General features: G+C 35.4%; 1 protein-coding gene across 1 annotated transcript in view; it reads right to left on the bottom strand.

The window, feature by feature from the left end:
* Positions 1-26,145, bottom strand: part of Arpc1 (Actin-related protein 2/3 complex, subunit 1A) — a 340,336-nt gene that overhangs the window by 299,280 nt on the left and 14,911 nt on the right. Inside the window, 2 exon segments of the mRNA XM_090377047.1 lie at positions 13,275-13,426; positions 17,287-17,397. Coding sequence (XP_090233173.1) covers positions 13,275-13,426; positions 17,287-17,353 — 219 coding nt within the window. The 5' untranslated portion in view covers positions 17,354-17,397.

Genomic DNA, 26,145 nt, shown 5'->3' with positions numbered 1-26,145 from the left:
ATCTCTACTAGAGACTGTTCAATAAATCATCGATAGGACACCATGGGCCCCTCCTTGCAACCAGTCTACAATGCTCAGAGAACTTCATATCTGACTGTATCATAATACCAAAGTCCCTTTCCTCCAGTACCAGTTTAAGTTACTGTTCCCCAGGTGCAATCCTTACACTTTGCTGTATCAAAGCATAGCTGCCATTTTTCTGATCATCTCTGAAGTCTATCTAGATCATTCTGAAGAAGCTCTGCTTGGTAGCAATCATTAACTACTCTACCAATTTTTCCTTTTTTTTTGCAAATTTAGACATCACGCCCTCTATCTCTTCATCAATATCATTATGAAAATCAAAAACAACAATGGTCCTAATCAGAGCTGCAAACCAAACCGAACCCCACCCATTTTTCTGAACCGTGAACCGAAACCCCCAAACAAATCTTTTTCTGAACTGCAAACCGAACAAAGATTTTTTGGAAAATGTGTTTCAGTTTTTGGTTCAAACATAGATTACAGCCTACGGGTCAAGAAAATTTATGGAAAAATCCAGTGGGTAGGAAACAGATACTCCTTTCTCTTTCTATTGTTCATGGCTAGGCTTCTAAAATGGTTACTAAGAAGACTTTCAGCACTGCATCGGATTAGCAGCCCATCTCAGGGGTAGGGAAAGAGCTTTTTCACTTTGGCAAAGAAATGAGTCAAGCAGGGAGCCTGTGGGCCACAGGGTCCTGCTGAGTTTTTTGAATAGAAGCTCTGCAGTGGGAAGGAATGTTCTTGATGCAGTAGAACACTGATATCAGTGATAAGGAAGTGAAAAGGCGTAGTACTGAGAATCACTCATTAACGTTTTTCTTTGAAAAGATTAGCATGTTTAGTTTCTGAGGTTTTGTTCTGAAGGTTCATCATTCCTGTTTCTGCTCTGGCATAGTGCACTTCGGCTGCAATATTAGGTTACACTTGGAGGAAGGATTCTCAAAAGAAGTGTCTTCGGTAAGTGTATATGTATTATTTTATTGTAACCTTTACTTATTAATTAAATTATAATAACTCCTGAAAATTCTCATTTGTATCGGATGAATTTTTATTTCGGATAATTTGAATCGTAATGATGAGAAACTCATACACTGAATTACAGAGTTTTTTAAGTGGTATGAGTTGAAGGAGTTACTGTCCCTTTCATTCTTCTGCACCATTTCTTTTCCTCTTCCATTCCTACTATTACTTTCCCTCTACTTTTCTAAGTCTAATAGGGACAAGTGGATAGTAGAGTTATTATCCCACATATACAAACAAGCCTTGAAATGGTGCCATCTGGGTGGTCGTGCCCACTGAGATTAAGTAACAGTATTCTTCTCTACTAGAGAAGCGTTACTTATTCGAAGTAGTGCAATATCATGGCAACTCGTTGTGAAGGTATCAACAATACAAGATATAACAAAAACAATGCAGTCTTTAGTTTTTTTTGGAATTGCTGCATACTAATATGCTGCATTTGCACAAACTTGTGCGTTATTAATTTTTTAAATTGATTATTCAATTTTTTTATTTATTATTGAATTTTTTAATATTCAATTTTCTTTATTTATTATTATTCAGTTTTTAGTTTTAGAGAAAAATAGAAGGCGTGAAGAAATTATGTATTTATTACTTTTTGTGGCAGATAAGCTCAGAAAAGATCAATAAAGTAGCCCTGCTGCTAATCAAAGTTTATGCACTCTTATTTACTGTTAAGTGCTGCATAACATTTAAGAAATAAAGGATATTCTAAGCAATTTAATGATAATGTTTTCGTTCATTTTATGTACATACTTTGGTATGTTTTTGATTGGAAAATTTGGCATGCTTCATCTTTACTTTACTGAGTTGTTACAAAAACTTGTTAGCATATGTCTCTGAAATATTATTTTTGTAACAATTTAAAAATAAATATATATTTCTGTTTTTCCTTCCCTCAGATAACAATGAATAGCAACAGAAAAGGGCATCCTGTCCACGAAAAATTTCATTATAATAGTGACACGGACATGAGTAAATGTACTGTTTGTAAAATGGACTTGAAGGGAAAACATTCAGAAAACTTATTGACACATTTAAAAAGAAAGCATGTCGCCGATTATGAGGAAGTTAGCTCCACAGCTACCTACTATTATGAAATCTGTTACATCTAGTGTGTTAGAAAAACCACATCGGTTGAAATAACTGCAGAAATACTTAAAAGATGCATACGTAGAAATTGTGACTGTAAATGGCAGACCATTTTCTCTGCTTGAAGACTAGGGATTCCAAAAATTACTGGATTTGATTGTTATGGGACTTGGTAGTAAACTTTAGATAAATGGTCAAAATATTCAAGATGAGATAAGTAAACAAGCTAATCATTCACGTAACGAACTTACAGCTGTTTTGAAGGGCAGATTAATTTCTTTGAAAATAGATATTGCAACTCTATTTGAGAGGTCAATTTTGGGAATAAAATGTACAATTTTTTTGATTGTGACAAGATTGTTCTAAAAACACTTGTGATGTGAGAATTGAATGATCGAGCTACAAGTGGTAATTTATACAAAATAGTTTCAAGTGTCTTGAAAGAATTTGAAATTAAATTACAAGTGTATTCTTTAACAATGGACAACAGGGCTAACATGAGAAGGTCATTCAAATTATTTGCTCAGGAACAATCTGGAAAACTCGACACGGAAGGTTTGTTGTTTGTTTGTTTTTGTTATTTGGAGCATTAGCAACTAAGGCCATATTGCTCCGAGGATATGCGGTGGTCATTCCCTGACCTTTCCACATCCTCTGTATTTGGTGGTCACGGGTTTGAACCCCGGTCTAATCAAGAAGCGTGTGCTACGCACTGCCGCTCCTGCCCACCTGGCTACGGAGGCACCTCGACACGGAAGGCGATACTGAAGATATCGAAGAATCTGAGACTACAGACTTTAGCGATTCAAATGTATGCAAGGAAAATTCCCATGATCTACATGTTCAGGGTATTATAGTATCTGTTCATTGTGCTGCACATTCTCTGCAGTTGGCTGTTAAAGATGTCCTGAAACATGATGAAAAGAAGCTTCCATTGGCTAAAGCACAATCAGTGGTGAAAAAGCTTCAAACTCCTATCTTTATACACATTAAAAGAGAAAAGTGTAGCAAGCCAATACTAGACTGCAAAACCAGATGGAATTCCACTGTTAATGTTACATCTTGTGCGGCTAAAACAATTTTGCATCGATTTATGTGTCCGTAATGGAATTGCATTTGTCAGCCAGTGTGTGGCAAAAGATTGAAAATATTATAAAAGTTTTGGAATCCGTTAGGGTAGCATGTGAAGAGTAGCTCACGATGACTGATTTTTACTATGCACAGATGAAATTTAAAATGGAAGTTAGAAAAATTGATTGTCATCTTTTTTGGTAACCTCTCTCACTATGAGAAGTGAATGTGATGGAAAGCGAGACTTTTTTAGGTTGTATGTATCTGGACCCCAGGTACCAAATATTACTAGATAATATCCAAAAACAGAAAGTTAAGGAACATTTATGTGATATTTATGATAGCTTGTGCCAGCTACAGTCTACAGAAAAAAATCCTGAAACGAAAAGTTCAGATGAAATTGCACATATTACTGTAACAGGTGAAACCATGGATGACATCGAAAAGCTGTTATTTGAAAGAAATGAAAACGAGGCGGATAGTGGAAACAAAGAAATTTGACTTAATGGCTCATCTGAACAATTGACGATACTGAAAGTGTACCAACAAAAACAAGGGTCTTAGGATATTGGAAAGCAAAAGAGTTTGGTCACCCAGAGCTTTATAAGCTAGCCAAAGTAATCTTTGCAGTTCCTGCCACACAAGCAAGTGTAGAAAGATGCTTTTTGACATTAAAGATCATTTTCACTGATAAGAGGAGTTGTTCGGGCTCAAGGTTAATGGAGGACATTTTATTTTTAAACTTAAATAATTAATTTCAAATTATCAATGTAATCTATGTTGCTTTTAAGATTTCATGATTAATTTTCAAAGTAAAATTATTTTAATACATTAATTCCTTATGTCCATTATCTGAGTAACTAATAATATTTTGCTTGTAATTCATGTTTGTTTCTTCTGTTCATAAAGTTTTATTGTGATTTTTTTCTGTGATTTTTTATTTAATATCTGGAAATATGTGCCTTACTTAGCATTATTAAATTATATTAAAAATTCTGTTTGAATAATCATTTTCTTTCCAAGTTAAACGTTCTCTTGTATACGTTAAGAGTACAAGAAGAGATTAATATTCAGAGTTAATGTTTTGGTAATTTCTGCTCCTTTTTCAATCAGATTTAAAAAGATTTACATAAAATTTTATTACTTGTAAAATATATTATTAATATAATTTACTTTTATTTAAAATAATATTTTATAGTAATATTTTATTATAATGTGATATTATTACTATCATAAATGAACTAAGAAACTATACAAATTATTTCAGACTTGACTGAACCGAACCGAACTGCAAACCGAACTGAACCACTGGTCAAAATCGCCTTTTGAACCAAACCACAAACTGAACCATTCCAAAATTTTAATTGGTTTGCAGCTCTGGTCCTAATACTGATCTTTGGAGAACCCCCCACTTCTTACATCAACCCAATCTGAGGAATAACCATTTATCACAACCCTGTGCCGCCTGCCCTGAAGTCACCCCGCTATCCATCTAAGAATTTTCCCTGTGATTATATCGCTACATTCCTTATCCATTTAATAGAATTCACTTCTGGTGTATAACGTAGATTCAATAGGATTAAACAAAAATCTTCACACTTTCTACACACACACACACACACACACACACACACACACACACACACACACACACACACACACAATGGCTGTAGGGCACGTTTTGCTAATGTTAAAAAATGTTTTGCTAAAACATTATCTTCCTTTTCGTACTTTTACTCCCCATCCTCCTTGATTACTTAGCTTCTTAATACATTATTCTTTTATTTTATATATATAGAATAAACATAAATAAACACATATAAATGGCATAAATGTGGTTAGAAATACCATGTGATTATTTGTGGCTTAATTTAAATCCATGTAGAAATGGGATGTGAACATTCACCTTTGAGAATTAAGCAGACTGATAAGAGTGGAAACAGTACAATGTCAGTAACAACAAAAACTACTCATTCAATAATCCAAATATGCTGAACTTTACAAATATGTTTGACTGGACATTTTTCAAATATCACTAAACCTATCATTCATGTAATGAGAGTGACAGAAATATTAAATGGGAGAATAAGCTCAGCAACAAATAGAAACAACATTTAACCAAAATAAACGATGGGCTGCACATATAATTTGCCGAACCTGTGTTGAAGCAATGAGACTGTAGGAAAATGGTAAAAACAATATAGTTGAAAATAATGATAAAAATGGTACAATAATATAGCTGAAAATATGTTGGCAAGCTTCAAGAAACTGGACATGGGTGTCAAGGTACATTTTTTACACTCCCACATTGACTAATACCCAAAAAATCTAGGCGTTAGTGAAGAACAGGGTGAGAGGTTTCACCAAGTCAATAAAGACACGAAGGTGAGGTACAAGGGTAGGTGAAATGTCAAAATGATTTCTGACTATTGCTGGATGCCGAAGAGGGACTATAAAGTAGATATATAATATAAAGGATCTTCAAGGAAAATCAAAGAAACAAAAATTTAACATATCATAGATCAGTTTTTAAAATCAAAGGTAAGTGTTTAGTGGACTTTTTTTTTTTTTTTTACTACACTGCCCCTTTTTAATAATGTTGTCAACATATATTTAAATATAAGTCTAGTAAAAGTAGCATTTTGTTATAATTTCAGTGCCAAATACTGCCAAATTAGTGAAAAATCTAATTTTTTCATGATTATTGAAGAAACCTGACCTGATGAAACAAATGGAGTCATTTTTGAAATCACCATTAGAAAGTGATTTACTGATGTTTTCCCTTTTCTGAGAAAACTTCAGTGAATTTTTATCAAAATGCAGAATACTGTATATAATCAATGTATTCACATATCTACAGCTTAAAATTAACATCATAAAAATTAAGAATCCTCTTATGCTGATGGTAAGCAGAATTCACAATGGTGACAACCTGGTTAGATGGAAAAAAACTGGAACACTGGGGGGGAAAAAAAGTACAACTCTTGCACACACAAAATATTTCTTCTTCTGTTAGAATGCAAAAATGTTCTTTACACGAATTGATGGAAATCATAGTCATGTAAAGCTTGGAAAATTTTTAACCATGACCCATAAAAGAACAAGACAGAAACTAGATATCCATTTATGCTGTTGGTTGCAATTTACAGCATTACATCCAACTTTCACATATAAAAGAGCTCTGATCAAAATTAGAAAGTCACATGCCACTTGAGAATATTTTTACAATAGCCCAAGGGAATACCCTCCATAGAAGAACAAAAGTTAAAAGTTAGGCAATTTCTATGCAAATTATTCACATCCGAGAGTTCCACAGCTGACATACATAAATTACATTATGTGACCTGCTGACATACAAGGTGATTCAAGGAGATATGGGATAACATCAGGAACTGGTTTCTGAGGTAAATTTCTGATTTTCCTAAAGAATTCCAGTTATCGGTTGGATCAACCACTGCTCATCTCGGTTGCCCAAATTATTCAATATATGATTTCTTTCACTTCAAAGGTGTACTTGTGCATATGTCCACTCTGATATTTCCTAAAAAAAAAAAGGCTAAGCAGCAGCCATTATCAATCCATTGCAGGATGAAAGCCTCCACAACAATTCATGTTGAGGGAAATGGACCATAATCAGGCACGCTGATCCAGTGTAGGTTGACAGAGAGACTGTATTTAGCAGTCATGGGCTTGAACCCCAGTTACATTGAGCATGTGCTACTGCACTCCTACTCCTGACCACTCAGCTAGAGAGGCCGTTTTGATATTCCCCAAACAGAGACTTAATAATTTGGAACCTCCTCTTTTATGATTTTCTCTGGCTTAATCTCTCTACCCCATCCTATCAAATTCATCTGTTGCTTCTATCGTTCCTTCAGCTGCCCAAATCACTTGGAACTCTGACTTCCTTTCTTTGATACCTGACTATCACCAGCACAACTTGCCTAATAGTGAAGTAATTTTCCTTCATGATTTTAATATACACAACTCCACGTAGCTTCCATTTTTTAGTTACACAGATATAACTGGTCATGATATTGAGGATTTTGCAATTACTAATCAAGTCACACAGACTGTTCATTTACCTAACAGAATAACAGACAATTCTACCCCCACTGCCAACATTCTTGGTCTTTTTTTTTTACAAAGATCCCTGTCAAGGTGGGTGGCCCTGTACGCACCTCAGTTCACAACTTGGTGATGATCTCTTCTCCAATGATGCCCTTCCCTTGGGGTCATTCTCAACCTCGTGTTGTTTGGCATTACAAGAATACAAAATGGATGTTCTGCAAGATTTCTATTTTTCTTTTCCTTGGTTGGATTATTGTTTTAAATCTGGTGTCAATGTTTGTCCAGAACATGTCTGTGAAATTATTCTTCTAGAGATGAAAACCTTTATTCAATACCCCACCTTAACTCTTGTCCTTTACCTTAAACTTGGTTTCCGAATAAATGCACTAAGGATGTTCAAGATAAAAATGTTGCATGTTGCAATTGGTTTGCATGCAAACTAAAATTTTTAACAGGCAAGAGTAGAAAACTTGCTTCTTGTCCAATTGCTTCTGCATGGAAATTTTGCTCATATCCAGCCAGTTCCTGAAAACTGGTGACAAATCCCTCCTGTTCAATTAACATCCCACTGCACTTCTACTCTTTCTAAGGTAAGGGAGAAATCCATTAATTGCCAATTCCCAAACTATCTAAAAACCTTCCATCTGATCAACAATCACTAGTATGGATTCCATTAGTGTCGATCCACATAGATGGACAATATAAGCCAGTGATATACAAAGGGTACTAGGAAAGTTTTGCAATATGACGCAACAATGAATCACAGGAAGCTGCTTGTTGCTGCATGTTCATACACTCTCACTACTAATGAATAACTGAGCCCAAGTCGATGGGCTCAGTTATTCATTAGTAGTGAGAGTGTAAAGTGCTTGCGATGGCATCGTGGTCACGAAATGAGATAAGGACAGTTTTGCGGTATAATTTTGTGCGTGGTTTAACCATAGACCAGTGCTTAGAAGAAATGACTCTTGCACTAGATGATGATTGTCCACATCGTACAACGATATTCAGGTGGTATAGAGAATTCCAAAGGGGAAATTTCACTCTGGAGGATTCTGAGAGGCCGGGAAGGCCACGAACGTCAGTTACGGAAGAAAACGTTACTGCTGCTGAGGAAAATGCTTGACGAAAACAGGCGAGTGACCTACCAACAGATAGAGGATACTTTGGGCCTAAATGCACCAGCAATTCGTTCGATTCTGCAAGATCATTTGCACGTGAAGAAACTTTGTTCTCTCTGGGTGCCACATCAACTGACTGAAGAGCAGATGACACGACGTGTGACTTGGTGCCGGGAGATGTTAAAAAAGTTTGATAAGGGACAATCTCGGTATGTGAACAACATCGTGACAGGTGACGAGACTTGGCTGTACTATTACGATCTGCCGACCAAGGCTCAAAACAAAGTTTGGGTCTTTGATGATGACGACACACCCGTAATTGTCAGAAAATCCCGATCTGTAAAGAAGAAAATGGTAGCTGTATTTTTCAAATCGAGTGGAATTGTGGAACGTGTCGTTTTTGACACGCAGAAGACAGTCACAGCTAAGTGGTATACTGAGCAATGCCTGCCTAAAGTCATTGGATCTATGAAGAACCTGCAGCCAAAGTCAAGAATGGACACCTGGTACCTCCATCACGAAAATGCTCCAGCTCACCGCGCCAAAGCCTGCACCGAATATTTGACCACGACAGGACTGAAACTTCTCGAGCACCCTCCCTACAGTCCAGACCTTGCTCCCTGTGACTTTGCACTGTTCCCGCATGTGAAAATGAAGCTAAAATGGAGGCGGTTTTCCAGTGATGAGGACCTTCTATGGGCTTGGGACAACGAGTGTGCTTTACTCCCTAGTGAAACTTGGCAGAACTGGTTTAAAGATTGGTTTCGGAGGATGGAGAGGTGTATTGAATGTAGAGGAAATTACTTTGAAAAAATTAAATAAACAAAGCTGTATTGCAAAACTTTCCTAGTACCCTTTGTACCAGCTTATATTATCCATCTATGAACAAATACGATGGAGGTTAAGAAGACGAAAGAAGATATTTGTTGACATTGGACTTTAACTTCTGTAGATTGTAATTTTCAGGAAATACATATGAAGGAAGGTTATTCCAGAAAACGGCAGTTGAATGAATAAATGAGGAAGATGAAAAGTTGGTTCTGTGGGTTTGAAGTTGGACAGTAAATGGATGTTGGCTAGTGGCGGCACGTGTTCGGACTGTTTTGAAAGAGAGAGCAGGAATTATAGAAGCCAATTCAGAAGAACAGTGCCCATGGAAATATCTGTAGAAGAAGCATGCAGCAGAAACAGTGCGTCTATGAGAAAGCGAGTGGAGAGACTCTGTTAGAGATGAATCATTAACTAACCTAACTGCCCTCTTCTGAATGGAATCAAGAAGCCTGAGAGAGGTTTTGTGGGCACCACCCCAGATATGGGAACAATATTCCATGGCAGGGCGGATTTACGATTTATACAGTGAGCAGCTGTTTGGAAGAAAAGTAACGCCGAGAGCAAAAGAGAAACCCAAGTTTTTTAGATGCAGAGGAAGCAATATTTGTAATGTGCTTGTGCCAAGAGAGAGAGAGAGAGAGAGAGAGATTAGAAGTCAGGGTAATCCCCAAAAGAGATATCATTTTGCCTAAAAATCGGAGTGTCTCACATAAGCATAGGAGCAGAAGAATCCTTTTTGCAAGATTTAAGAGAAGACCGAGTTTTAGAAGGGTTGAAATCAACTAAGTTGTCTTTGCCCCACTGTAGAATTACCCGAAGATCGGCATTTAAGGAATTGGTAGCAGATTTTCGAGAAGTTGAAGCTGATTGAACAGGACAAGGTTTCTCAAAATGGAAAGTTGAATGCAATGTGCTATCATCGGCAAAACTATGGATAGGATTTCCAGTCAATGGAAGAAGGTCATTGATATACGAGAGTTAAAGAGTAGGGGAAAGAACTGAACCTTTGGGGGACACCGGCATTAGTGGAGAAGTTAGAAGACAGAGAGCCATCGACCATCACCCTCAGTGAGCGATCAGAGAGAAAACTGGATAACCAATTACTAAAAACAGTTGGCGAACCATAAGATGTAAGCTTGTTTAGAAGACCTTTATGCCAAACACGTTCAAAAGCCTTTGAGATGTCAAGAGCAACTACTTGTGTTTCACCGAACCTTTCCATTGAATTAGTCCATAAATGGGTAACATAAGCCAGAATATCTCCAGTGGATCGACACTGACGAAATCCATACTGGCGATCATTGATCAGACGGAAGGTTTCTAGGTAGTTTAAGAGTTGGCGGTTAATTGATTTCTCCATTACTTTAGAAAGAGTAGAAGTAATTGCAATGGGACGATAATTGGATGGGAGGGATTTCTCACCCTTTTTAGGAACTGGCTGGATATGAGCAAATTTCCAAGCAGAAGGAAAAACACCTTTGGAATAAGAAAGTGAAAAAAGGCGGCAAAGAATAGGAGTAAGTTCAGGAGCACAGGTTTTGAGAACAAGTGGAGAAATACCATCAGGAATTGGAGCTTTCTTAGCATCAAGGTTCATTAAAATCCTTCTGATATTCTTTTGACGGAAGACCACAGGAGGCATTGAATGGAGCGTGTTGGGAATGGTGGGAGGTGTTTTACCAAGATCATTAATACATGAGTTAAAGGAAAAAATGGGATGCTAACAGGTCAGCTTTGTCCTTGGCTGAAGTGGCAACAGAACCATCTGGTTTGGACAGAGGTGGGAGCAAAGATGGGCAAAAGTTGCAGCCAATAGCTTTGGCAAGAGACCAGAATGCTCGGCTACCATTAGGGCAAGAAGCAAGTTTTCTACTCTTAGCCTGTTCAAACTCTAGTTTGAACTGATTAATAACTGCTTTACAACTGTTGCGAACTTTGGTGCAGGCAGAAAATGAAACTGAAGAATTAGAAACAAGCCAATTACGATATGCAACATTCTTCTCTTGGACAGCCTTAGCACATTTATTGGAAAACCAAGATTTAGATAAAGGACGAGATTTTAAAGTGGAGTGTGGGATAAGGGATTCCATTCCTGCAAGAATAATTTCACTGACACGATCTGAGCAAACGTTGACATCAGAAGTTTTGAAACAGTAATCCCACCAAGGAAAAGAAGTCTCGCAGGTCATCCCATTTTGCATTCTTGTAATGCCAAACAACACGTGGTTGGGAATAGCCATGAGATAAAGGTTCCATTGCAGAAGAGACAATCACCAAGTTGTGATCTGAAGTGCCTAAAGGACCTCTCACTTCGACCGTGTACTTAGAAGGGTTGTTTGTGAGAAAAAGATCAAGCATATCGGCTGTATGATTAGGATTTTACACTATTCTTGTAGGAAAATGAACAATCTGTGCTAGGTCATTAGTAATTGCAAAACCCTCAGCATCTCGACCTGCTGGGTCGGTGTGACTAGAAAACTGAAGCCAGCTGAAGTTGTGAACATTAAAATCACCAAGGAAAATTACCTCACTGTTAGGAAAGTTGGACTGGAGAAAGTCACGTTGCAAAGAGACGAAGTCAAAGAGTTCCGAATGATTAGTGGAGTTGGGAGAACGGTAGAGACAACAGATGAATTTGACACAATGTGGTAGAGAGATTTTAAGCCAGAAAAGATCAAAGAGAGGAGATTCCAAATTGCCAAGTCTCTGACAGGGAATATCAGAACGGACATATGTACAAGTACCACCTTTGAGGCGAAAGGAATCATACAGCGAATAATTTGGGCATCTGAGATGAGCAGTAGTTGAATCAACCGATAACTGAGATTCTGTCAGAAAAAGTACATGGGGTTTGGCAGACTGCAAGTGGAAATGGACATCGTTGAGATTAGAATTGAGACCACGTATATTTGTGAAATGAATTAGGAAGTCCTTGGGAGGTTTAGATCTTTTTGCAGATAAGCTTGCTCTATTAGTTTGACAATTCGTGGTGTATTCAATAGTAAGAAAAAGTAGGTGGGACATGCTGTATGAAGTAATGAAATTTATGGATATGGCGTACATGTGGTAAGAATATACCCAGATCCTTGACATAACGTGGCCTTGACAATGCTCCCCGCATACACGCTACTCTGACTCCCTCCAGTCACTATCTGGCAGAGTAGAGGTAGCAAGATTATACACTAGCTGATCCGGAAGCTTCCTAGAGAGTTACCAATAGGTTCAGTCCGGTATACTAACTAGCGGCCGGCCTGCGAACATCGTTTTAGAGCTGTACCCTCGAAATGTAAGGAATATTGGATCTCGCCACGACGTTCACCATAACCTCAAAAGTCATCAATCATACTGCATGATGGAAGAGATAGGGAAGGGTTGACCGGAACTTAGCTCTAGAGACTAAACATGTGTTCCACCACTTCAAGCCTCCAATATGACATATATAGATATTAAATGATGTCCTTTACATATATAATCAGTTAAAAAGCACTGCAAGTGATGTGCCATTAAGCACATAAGCATTAAAAAAACACCCAAGTACTGTGACATAACACATATGGGCTGTCATTCTTAAGCAGTCAATAAAGTAAGATTTTGTTCGTAGCCATTACAGTGCTATTCTTTTTTTTGCTTGTGATGAGGTTAGTTTATGCACAAACTTTGGATAAAATTTTCAGGTTTGTTCTGATTTATATATATAAATATGGAGGATGCTATGGCATCACTGTATTGCAAAAATGCAAAAAAAATAATAATAAAAACAATGAAATTTTTTTTTACATTTTAATTATTTTATTTTTGCTAACATTCTCTTTATGCAAACATCAGTATCCCCTCCACATAAAGGCACACCTTTGGGGAAGGGGGGTTCTTTCTTTCTTCCACTTCATCTTAATGCATTAAATCAAGCAGATTGGGAGGTGAATTTTTTACTAATATTAGAAGTGCTGACTACTTAATATATATAAGAACAGTCACAAAACTTGAGGCTGTTTGCAAAAAAAAAATTAAATACATTAAATTTTATGGTATAAATAATATACATACTGCAGAACATGTCACAATTCGGTTTGTATTAGGAGCCCAGTCAATACTTGTAACTCTAAGATCATGCTGTGATAAAATATCTTTGCATATCCATCTGTCTCCTTCTTTTCTGTACACCCGAACTTCATTACTGTTAGGTGATAATACTACTTCTGTAATGGAAAAAAAAAATGATTTATGAACAAAACACTTCCAAACATTAAAAAAAAAAAGATATATATATATATATGATCTGGAAAATAAAAAAAAAAAAAAAAACTTTTACATTTTATTTACACACACAAGGACTAGCTGAACGCATGTTTTTATTTATTTATTTTTGGCACATCAACTTTAGTAGCATATTGAACCACAGCTTCTTTGAATTTTGAGTTATTAAATCAAAATCCTTATTTTTTTTTTTGTTTTCTATGTACATGTTATACAGAAAACATGTTTTAATTTAAAGGCACCACAAATTCCCATTCTTATTTTTAAGTTTAGGCTATTTGTTTTAAGTTAAAGTATTGAAAAAAGTAGTTCTCCATCCATGGTTTAGTCTTAAAATTTCATTAATGTACTTTAAAACAGCCGAATCAGATCATATTTAAGGGGGAAATAAAATACTAACAAAAAGGATGTATGTAATGCTTCCTCTTCAGTCTGCACATATAGCTATGTGAAACAGCTAGGTGCAGAAGGCAATTTGCATCATGTCTCTTCATGCTATGACCATTGTGTTTAAGTCCCCCCCCCCTCCCAAATAAAAATTGATTAATGTTCATTTCATAAGTACATCAATCGTTTTTTTTAGACTAAACTGAGAATGGGAAAAAAACTTAATTAAATAAAAAAGCAGTTGATATGGCAAAATTCAAATTTATAAATCAAAACATAACCATAATCCAATTTTAACATGAAATTCAAATATTTTAGTCCAAATATGACAAAATTATCCAAACAACAAATAATCTAAAAATAAGACAGAGGCACTGGTGACTTTTAATTCAAATAGCCTGTGTGTGTGTGTGTGTGTGTGTGTGTGTGTGTGTGTGTGTGTGTGTGTGTGTGTGTGTTCATAATCCTACTGTATAAGGCAATTGTAAGACCACATTTGGAATACTGTATTCAAGTACAGGGACTTCATCTGAAAAAAAGAGAGCTTCTTGAAAGGGTCCAAAGCCAGGCAACTCAAATGGTGAGATCAGTAGAAGGATAACTGTACGAGAAACTATTCTATGCAACTCATGTTGCATATAACTAGGCATCCTAGTTAAATCTTTACTCATCTGAACCTCACTGTCATATCTTGAAAAATGTTGACTATCATGTGCTAGAATCAATTTAGTTTGAGGAATATCTCTTTGTGTGACCCATAAATTTCATTAAACTAAATTAATCAAACGATTTAAATGAGTTTGAGGGTTCATTTCCATGTTTAGAATTTAAATTGCATGTCTTCCACATATCATAACAGAAATAGTTTTGGTAAAAAATTCAGTACAACAAATAATTTTCAACAACCACCATGCATAAAATGCATTCATTTACAATGAAAGGAAAACTACCAAATTATGAATGCACTACTTAGCCCACATGTACCTGCTTGAATAAAAAATTGAAGTTAAAAAAAATGCAGTAAAAATTATCACATGCTTTTACTTATGATTTCTAGATTTTTGAATGATTTGCTTTTTCCTTTTTTTTTCCCCTGTGGTATCCACATATTTGATTCCAGTAAACTGAATTTCCATATTAATACGGGGGGGGGGGGGGGGTTGAAATTTAAACTAAACTAACATGTTGACTGCCATGTTAGTTTAAGAAATATTTACCCTCAAGGCCAAAAATTATTTAGTAAATAATTTGCTTAGTAATTCTAAAATAAATATTTTAAAATGTTGTTTTTTCACTTAAAATCTCAAAACAAAACCTTTTTGTGTCACATGTGGTTGACATGGCTCAGTAAGTTACTTTATTTCTTGAGAAGCCATGTCAGCCGTTTGTGTGACCATATTAGGTACACTGCGATTGGAACTTGTTTGAAATTGCAAACTTGTTAAAATATGCACGCTGTGCAATAAATTTATCGAAATAAGTTTTTCAGTATTGTTAAAGTCAAAACAAGTTCATTAAAAATAGGGTAGTAGTGCACTGTATTATCCATTATATTGTATTGTATGTTTTTTTGCAAGTTTGTAAAAGTGTTGTAAAAAAAAAAATTTAAAAAGCAATGGCTAAAAGAAAATTACTAAAGAGGAACTGCAAGAAACTACTAAAAAACTCTTAGTACTAAAAACTCTTAGTACTGCAAGAAACTACTAAAAACTCTGAAGACAAAAAACAAGATTTTGACTCATGATTCAGTAAAAAATCCTGACTGGGATATTTCATCAAACAAAGGAGGAGATACTGAAATACCGGAAAATATTGAAGAAGTGCTTCAACACTGGGTGACGGAAGAAAACAGTGATGAGCAAATTGAAAACACTGAAGAACCTGAGATTGAAGCAACTGAAACAAATGGCAAAATAAAAGTGGCGAGATGCTTGCGATGTGAGACTATTGACAACAAAGCATGTTCCAGAAATCGTTGATGAACCCTCCACCAATAAAAGAAAATGAAAAGAAGCCAAACACAAACCACTTCCAATTCTAGCATATAATAAAGGAAAAGCAAGCATTGATCTGTCAGACCAAATGGGTTAATATGGCATAACAATAAGAAAGGGGATAAAGTGGTACCACAAATTAGCAATACAGTATATACTTGGTATATCACTTGTCAATGCCTGTGGTGTACAAGAGTGTCACATGAAAAAATATAAAAATAAGAAGCTTTTGGGAAGCGATAGTTACTAAATATAGCACAAAAAAAGAAATGTGAAAAGCCAAAAATCGGCAATATTCATATATTAACTATAAAATTCGACGCAAATAATAGGAAACTTAGAAGAATGTGTTTTATATTGTGCAAAATAGAAAGAGTCTGAAGGAAGATCTGCTGTTAAGAAAGAGTGGGAAAAGATTTTCTACTTATTGCCCAGACTTTAATCAGCCTTTCATGTATTTAGAGGGGTTTGGTCAACAGCATAAATCTACATAATTTTGTAATTGTAAAATTCACATAATAAATAATTTTTCAATAACCAGCAGTTACTGCTTATTTTTTCTCATAGCACCATGCAAATTTCATCAGATGTATCACCCGGGGCCACACTTTTCAAAAATAATGTAAATTCCCATCAATCGCCAGCACTATACAGCTAACGCAATTCCGACTAAAACAGTATGTGTCAGCCATGTACGGCTGACGTGGAAGTCAACGTGTTAACATGCGAAAAATAAGTTGTATCTACTATACCATATTTCTGAATATGTGTATTTTTTTGTAAATAAAATATTCTTTCAAAATGATATTCTATAAACAACAATTTTTTCTTCAATAGCATTATTTTATCCATTTTATTTATTAATTGTGAAATCTATATAAGTAAAATAAAGAAGCAAAAATTACTACTTAAATGTATTAGAAAAGTGCATTATTTATTTATACAAACAAATCCTTTGAAAAAAATTTAACAATATTCATTAAAATGAAATTTTGATAGAAGAAATGATTTGTGCACCCCCCAAGTTCACTTCAGAATTTTTTACTTAGTGCAATATGAAAAACAAAGATTTAACATCACATAGCACTCTAATTTTTCAATGAATCCTTTTGTTTTTCTACTGACCATAAAATGTTTCTTCTTCACATCTGCAAGAAATTCCAACCACAACCAACTGTTGTGGGCAACTCACAAGAACAAGTAAAATGCCATTTACACTAGATAGCTGTGAAATGCCCATTACTCTCATTCAAATGGTATTATTATCCAACAGCAAGCTCCCAGAGCTGTAGTCGTAGCGTATAATACTGCTGTTATGACTTTAATATCTCATATAATTGTATCTTTGGAGAACAGAGTTAACACATAATGGCAATACCAATGATAAAACATATGCTATACCAAAAGTAGGTAAAACTTACGTGTTCGATCTTTATTCCAAGCATGGCAAGTTATAGGGTCAATTCCAAAACTGTGAATTTCCGTCATTGAAGTGTTCAAATATGAATGCTAGACTTCAGTACTATTTGGCACTACAAAAGTAATTTTTAAGCAATGGCAGTTTTAGTATTTAATATGTATAGAAAATATACTTTTGATACATGCACACATTTTAAGCATGTAAAGGCTTAAAATGTGTGCATGTAGCAAAAGTTACCTATAAACATAAATTACAATATCAATTATCATTATGATCAGGTTAAAAGCAGCCACTCAAATAAAATCCCACAATCTTTACAACAATGGTGGTTAAAGATACATATAACCTTTATTCTGTCATAACACACAAGCTGGCATACATTTGCTAACAGAGACCACTCTGTCACCTATTAATACTATTTGGGAACGTCAGAAGCAGCAAAAGAGTTAGGTAAAATCATTACCTAACATTGGACACTTGTTCGTTTAATGGTCAGCAGTGCTCTATAAACTTTCTCCAGCTTTTCACTTCTACTGCTAGTTGCCTCCAAAATTTTAAATTCTTTGCTGATTTCCAATTCACTCTGATATTTTGAAGGCCCTTCAGTTAATCTCTTTATTACACTATCATACTCTCGCATGAGTGTATCTCCAACATCGGAACTAGACAAGTCTGTTTTCTTCTAAAAGAACAGTTCGTTTATTTTGTTCAACACTAAGACTCCTTCGGAATGTTTTGCAAATAATCTCTGATAAATCTCTTCAGCATGCTTTTTCAAAACTTGCTTACTTGGAAAATCAAAAGTTCTTGAACCTGAATCTTCTTTCCTAAACTTTTGGGGTTGTGTAAATAGCTCAGCAAAGCCACAGTTTGGCAATTTCGTCTTGCATTGTAACGCTGCAAAAGGCTTTGGTGAAACTTTAAAGTAAACGGGTTTTCTGCTGTATCAAGCTTAGCAAGCAGAAATTCTATTGAAGACTGTTTTAAGTAAGACTGTTTTAAGTAAGTCTGTATCTAAAAAAATCTAAATCTAAAATAGTCTAAATCTAAAAGTCTGAAGACTGTTTTAAGTAAGTCTGTATCTTCTGAGGTTATAGCCTTCAGAATCATTTCAACTGGTTGCAAAGTTTCACGTAGCAATTCAAGTGTTTTCCAGTCACCGTCAGACACAGCTTCAGTTGACAGTACTGCACAGAGCATTTGGAATACAATTTTTCAATTTCAAAAATCTCTCAATCATATAGAATGTGCTATCCCATCTAGTCTTGCAATCTAATATAAGTTTATATTCTTTCCCATTAAATTTTGCTTTAACAAAATTTTGTAATATGTCATTTTTGGTAGGCGATTTTCGAAAAAGCTTGCAAATTTTTCTGACTTTGTTAATAGTCTGTGCAATATTGGCCATTGGATTGAAGAGATAAATGAGCTCATTGGTAAAGTCGGTTTGATAAAGTATGCCTTGCTGTCTTTCTTCATCATCACTACTTTCTTCATTATTTTCATTTTCTTCATTGTCTTTAGGAGACTCAGACTATGGCACCATAATTGATTGCTTTTTCATAAAGTACATCTATAACTGACAGATGTATACAATGGGCTATATATTGTTGATGATTAGGTGTAATTTGCTTGCCAAACTTCATCGTCAATGCTGCTCCATCGGTGGTGCATGCAACAATATCTCATCCAAGTTCAAACCAAATTCCTTCAAGTGTCCATTCACAATTTGTTCAGTTCTTCTGCTATCAAGTGAACCATTAATCTCAATAAGACCTAACGACCAATGATTGTCTTTTGAATGCACATTTATATTCATATACCTTTTATTTTGTATAGACATATATTCGTCTAGAGTCAATGAATACCCTGCACCCAAAACCAATGAATTTTTGAAATGCTGAATGAGTTCTTTCTTAGTTTTATAATAATTCAGAGCCATATTTTTAATTCCATTCACTGAGGCTGGTGGTAATTTATCATATTTATTTCTCTGAAGGTGAAGGCTTGATTGTATAAACTCACTCTTAGCAACTGAATTAAAAGAAAATCCATCTAAAGCAGCTAATTCTGAAATCTCTTCTTCCATAGATTTTTTAACGATAAACTTTTCTAATGTTCTTACCATTTTTATGGGAGGTTCACTGTTATCTTGTTTAATGTCAATCGGATGCATTTTCTTTAAATGCAACATCAAAGATGATGTAGATATTCCAGACGACTTCATTATCTTCTGACATTTCGAACATTGTACTTCATCTTTGCTTTTTCGAGCAAAATAATTCCATACATTTGATTTCATCTTAGACATATTAAGAGTAATAAATATTACTTAGTAGGAATTTATATCACCGACAATTTTAAATAAAAATATTAAAGATAACAAAGGCACAATACTATGTGTCACTCCCGCAAGCACTGAATGAAGAGTCTAAACGAGGCAAGTTTCAAAATTTTCACGAAAGAAATTTTTTATTTATTTACTTGCAATTTTTTTCCCCCAATCAAATCTATTGTATTTTCAAAATTACATAAAAGCTAAATTTGGTGAAGCTGCTTTTTGGAGAACATCTGTCCGCAAATTTAATAGGAATAAAGAAGCAAAAAAAACTTTCTATGATTGAAATTTGATGCAATATTCAGCGAATCTGTTTCTAGTGGGTAACCATCAATAAGGCGCTTTCCATAACTTGCCTGGCGAACAAGATAGATGGAACGGAGAAATGTTGAGCATTTTCTTTTACGCTATCACTATGACTCACTCAGTCGTAAATGAGTACACCTGCATCTTGCCATGTACAGGTGGGAAGATAAAAGGTACCCTTCTTAGATTTGGGCCACTTGCCCACGAGATTTGTACTTAAAATAAACTAAAATAAAAGAAAAAACATGTTTTAAACATAATGCAGTTGAACAATCCAGACAAACGAACAAGCAAAAGAAAATGTGCGTAACAAAAAACTATATTCGAGGGCTAACTAAAAAAATATTTGAATCCGGTTTTAGAAGCTCGGTTTCGGTTTTAACAACTCAATATGAAAACCGGATTTAACCGGTTTGCAAGCCCTAGTCCTTACTGATGCTACATGCATAAATGGAAGGCTTTGTGTAACCAAACCATTCCTTGTTACCTGTTACATCCTGCACGGTTGAACACAAGTTCCAGCAATCCATTATTCAGCACCACCCATTACCCAGCTATTTTTAAAACGATGGTAAATCCAGAAAAACAAGCTGAGCACTGCCAAACTAACTTAGTTCTACAGATGGCTACTTGCCCACATGATGAACCTTCCTTTCAATTTCAAGTACTCCAAATGGCTAGTGACAGCTTCCATGTCCATTATATCCATTTTATTTAGGTGCACTTGTTCTTAAACATGCTGCCTAAAGAAAAGCAAGTAGCCCAATGGTTTGTTGTGTTTAAAAGGAAAAAAAAAAAAGTCATTTATTGTGTAAAAGGTTACACTGTTAATTTTTTTTCATCACAATTTTTTTTATTCCAATATACTGTACTTCCACCCACAGATTGCTCCCATAACATATTTAATTGTATATACAGGAACTCCACAACTTACGTAATATTCGACTTACAGAAATTCGACTTTATGTAAGTTTTTGCCAGCCAGTGCAAACTGAAAAAAAATCGTGGAAACGCATTTTGCATCTGTAGGGATAAATGGAGGTATTGTGAAAATATCGTAATGTGAATCTAATAACATATGGTTTTTTTTTTTCTTTGTAATTCGTTCCAAGTCCTTGGAAGTTGAAAATTTTCTCTATGTTACTAAGCTATTTATCTCTCTCTAAAAGGTCATATTTATAATGGAAATTGCACTACCCTCTCATCGTTATGATATGTTCCCGTTATAAGAATCAAAGCCTTTGTGATATTTTTCTAAAGCATGTTTCTGGAGGTCATGACCCAAAAACAAAGACAATTTTTGCACTTTCCGGTTTATTGGGCCTTTCTGTTAGTGCAATCTGTTATAAACGGGTAGTAAACTTGATCTTATTGCATTTGCAATAATCCCAATAACTGGAATTCTGTGGGTTTTTATGTTACAGTATTATGGTGAAATCTGTTCCTCTTCACTGAAATCTTCAATCATATAAAACACAAATTTTCAGAAACTTCTCTTCATTCCTATTTACACATTACAATGATGAAGGGAAAGGGACCAATGGAAAGTCAAAGTGCTGGCAGTGCCAGAAAACTAAACAAAATTGATTTAGAAATGAAGATGAAAATCAATAACAGTGAATACTATTTTAAAGGACAGTGCACATATAAAAGAACATGTCAAAGAGAAATCAACGCACCTAAGATCAACAATGTTCAGGTGCTATATCGAAGATGGAACAGCTATTAATAATATGGATGGAAAATCAGATTCAGAAGCAAGTGCCCCTGAATCCAATGGCCATTCAAGCAAAAGCAAGAAGTACTTATGAAGATATTAAGGGCAAGTACGGCAAACCCCCAAGCCAAGTTTGTGGCAAGCAATGGGTGGTTTAATAGGTTCAAGCATCATACTGGTTTCCAAAACATTATAGTATGTGAAGGCGCCAGTGCCAATTCTGCAGCTGCAGAGAAATTTTGTGATATGTTGGAAAAGATTATTGAAGGTTACGAAAAGGAAGGTTACGAAAAATCTTTAGCACAGGATACAAAGAAAAACAGCAAAGCTTTTACTAATATAAACTCTAGAGAAGGAAGGGGATAAATCAGATTGGTCCACATGATATCAACGGTACAACTGTTGATGATCCTGCTCAGGTAGCTGACAAACTGAATGAGTATTTTGCATCTACATTCACATAAGAAGTTATTCAAAGAGGGGAATGACAGAAGTAAATCAAATTTTAACAGGGAGCAAAACGATTTTGTAATAACAGAGAAAAGTGGAGGAGAAATTATTGAAGTTAAACATCAGAAAGGCAGCTGGGATTAATCAAGTTATAGCAAAGGAGGCAGCAAAGAAAGTAAGCAAACTCTTAGCCATAATTATGAGAGAATCCTTGGATTCAGGGGACATTTGCATAGACTGGAGATGTGCAAATGTATCACCAATTCACAAAGGGGGATCAAAGGTCAACATGAGTAAATAAGAAGTGGTAGTTTAACTTCTATTCCAAGGAAAACAATGGAGTCACTGGTTAAAGAAGCAATGCAGAATCATCTAGACAACACCGAAATTATAGTTCAGACACAGCATTGGTTTGTTAAGAGGAAATCTTGTCCGACCAAGATGATTGGATAATATGATGCAGTCACAAAGGAACGGGCCGCAAAAAATTAATTTTGATATCATATACTTGGCTTACCTGGCCTCTGTAGCTGAGTAGTCAGGAGCGAGAGTGCTGCAGCAGCAGCACACTAAGTAGACCAGGGTTCAAGCACCTGACTGCAGTGGATCTTCCAACCTGCACTGGACCAGCGTGGCAGATTTTGGTCTATTTCTCTCAACATGAATCACTGAGGAGGCTTCCATCCTGCAGTGGATGGATAATGGCTGCAGTTCACCATTTTTTTTACTGGGATTTCAGGAAAGCTTTTGATACTGTTTCACACAAAAGACTTCTGTACAAATTGGAGCAGTATGGCATTAAGAGAAAGCTGCTACTATAGATAAAGGGATGGTTGAGTGGGAGAAGAGTGGTAATCAATGGATGCTGCTCTTTGTGGACTAATGTTATTAATGGGGTTCCTCAGGGTGTTGGGCCCATTGTTGTTTTCTATATTTATCAATGATATTGATGAAGGTATATCAGGCTTAATGTCAAAGCTTGTAGATGATAGATAGGTTGGCAGGGTTATTAATGACAGTATGCTACTGCAATAGGATCTAGAAAAGTTAGGCAGATGGGGTGAGCAGTGGCAACTGAAGTTTAACATTGACAAATGCAAAGTACTGTATATGAGTAGCAGTAACCGCATTGTAAAGTACCAACACTCAGTAGCAGAGAGTGAAAATGCAATACACTCAGTAGCAGAGAATGAAAAAGACCTGGGGGTAATTGTACAGTCAGATGTAAAGTTCTGAGCAGTGCATACAGGCTGCCAAGACAGCTCATGGAGTTTTGTTAATGACACAGTAATTTTGCTAGCAAGGATAAGGAGATTATTATTTCTTTGTATAAGGCAATGGTCAGGTCACACCTTGAGTATTGAGCACTGGTGTGGAGGCTTCATATTAGAAAGGATGAAAAGTTGTTAGAACAAGTACAGAGAAGGGCACAGAGATTGGTGAGGGGTAAAAAGGGGTGCTCTTATCAAGAAAGGCATGCAAGGTGGTCTGATTGAGGTGTATAAAGCTTTGAATGGTTTGAGCAGGCTCAATGCTTATGTGATTCTTCCTCTTGCTCAGATTATGCACTTGAGGAGGCATTAATTCAAATTGAGGACAGATAGTTGTAGAATAGATGTTGGAAATTTGCCTTTAGCTAATAGGTGGTTGATTGCAGGAACAACCTTTCATCTGTCATTGTGGAAGTTGATACCTTAAATAAATTCAAGAACTGGACAAACTTTTAGAGTGAATGGATACGTGAAATGGGAAGTTCTTTTTTCACCCTCTTTGGCTAATGCTGTATAAACTTGGTTTCTTGCATCGCATGTCACTACTAATGCTAATAAATATACACCTAGTTAAGATAACTTACAACTGACAAAATTAGATCTGTCCATCATGGTTTCCTGGGAGATTCACTGTAAATAATCTTGTTTCTCTGCAATTTGATATTAATAAGGTACTTCACAGAAATAATCAGATAGATATATATTTTGATCAAGAAAGCTTTTGAGACCACCCACCATGCACTAATCTGTTCCAAGCTGAATTATGTGGGGGTGGTGGTCGGCAAAGTATATCTTCTAATGGAATTTTTTTTTTTACTAACAGACAAAGCACAGTTATCTGTGGAGGTAAGTACTCTTCCTTCTTTCCCATTCAAAGGAGTGTGCCACAAGGTCCTCTACTATTCAGTATTTTTTAAAATGATATCAGGAATGTTTCAAGAAATTCTAATTTTAAATTACTCACCTATGCTGATGATTTGAAAATCTACAGAGAGATTTGTTCTATCATGACTGTATTATACTAGAACAGAGACTAAAAAAAAATTTAATCTTTATTATGTCTTCTATGTACTAGATCCAATGTAGAACCTATATTTCTTTATTTTATTTTCATTACTTATTAATATCCATGCAATTATTTACATATGCAAGGCATATGTAAATAATTACATATGCCTTGCATATGTAAATTGCTGTTTTTGGAAATTAATACAAAAAAAAAAATATTTCTCAGGCAATGCACACAAGGCGACAAACTGAAAAAGGATGGCTGCAGATATATATGCAAAAATATGCTTTCAGCAAGTGACTAATAAATTTGACAAAGAATTAGACATATCGTTAAAGATGAACAAATGAGATAGAACATTTTTTTTTTTTGATGCCATATAAGCTTGCTTCCTTGCATCATTTGACAGTACCTATTAATAATAATAAAAAAATGCCCACGGTGTAACGAGTTTGGAGATAATGAATTTTACAAATTTTCACCATATAAGAGTGCAGCGTTTTTGTCATGCAGGAATGGCAATTGTCAATATGGCTGCACAGTTTCACTATCCTGTAGAACAGTAAAATGCATAATTTTAATTTATGTCACATCCTCAGATTTGTGGTCCAGTTAATACAACACACAGCTAGCGATCAAGATATGATCACCAATTTTGCAACAGAAGTACAAAGAATATACACATTTATTAATAACATGCATTTTCTTCCACTGCGTTTTTGTTGTAAGCCATCCACACGTGTAGCAGAAATTGTCTCCCAACAATTTCTTCAAATACTTCTTTCTGCTTAAACATTTTAACAATATAATGTTATGCAAAATAAAAAATAAAATTAATGAATGCACAGAAGAACAATATGCAATAGGTATATAGAGAAACTGCACATGTATTCACACTTCAACTGTCTTCCATTACTATAAGAGAGAGAAAGGTTGGAAATAGACAAGACAAGGTTGAACCACCTTTCCAACATTACTGCCAGCTATAAACACTATTATTTGCATGTAAAATAAGAAAATCAGTGTATCTACTTCCATAAATTGTAGTAAGATAAACATTATTGGTAAACACAAAGCATCTGTATATGCAAAAACCGTGATGTGAAATTTTAAGAATTATTTTTGAAATCTACATGTGCATAAAAACTGACTGATGGATGCAGCTGCAAGGAAACCTGATTGAAATGTTTAAGCCTTAAATGGACTGAGTAAACAAAATGCTGATGGCATTCTTACTCCTCAAATGGCACACACGTAATGGAACAAATTTAAATTGGAAAAAGAGTTGGAGCGAGAGAGAGATGGACAAATTTCAGTAGATTTCAGTAAAAGAGCACTTGATTGTTGGTACAAACTTCTATCTGATGCTATGGAAGCAAGTAGCTTAAGGAAAAATTACACAAATTATTGGGGAGAGATGGGCAGGTGATATGGATAGTTTTTTTTTTTTTTTGCTGATGCTGTTAAACTTTGCTTCCTTCAATCATTTACTACTAATAATAATTATTTTATTTCAAAATTTAAGTCTGTACTTGTTAACAGGAGAGACTGCTTCTACAGGGATGGGATACACTTAAATAGAAAGGGTGCAAGAATGTTTGCTGATGCTATCGAGGCAGTGTTAGGTGGGTCGGAAAACTGCCAGATTGGGGGGTTACAAGGACTAACAGATTAACATAGCCACTGGCAGAGGTGAAAGTGATTCTTGCACTTGGAATTTTGCTCATTCTTGGAATGAGCAGCAGCTTGGAAAATAAGATGCAGGATAT

Source organism: Mastigoproctus giganteus, chromosome 7, assembly GCF_048544385.1.
Source record: "Mastigoproctus giganteus isolate SK-2022 chromosome 7, ASM4854438v1, whole genome shotgun sequence".
Classification (NCBI taxonomy): Eukaryota; Metazoa; Arthropoda; class Arachnida; order Uropygi; family Thelyphonidae; genus Mastigoproctus; species Mastigoproctus giganteus.
Note: the sequence above shows the minus strand (reverse complement) of the source record. Positions and strands in the feature narration are given on the sequence as shown.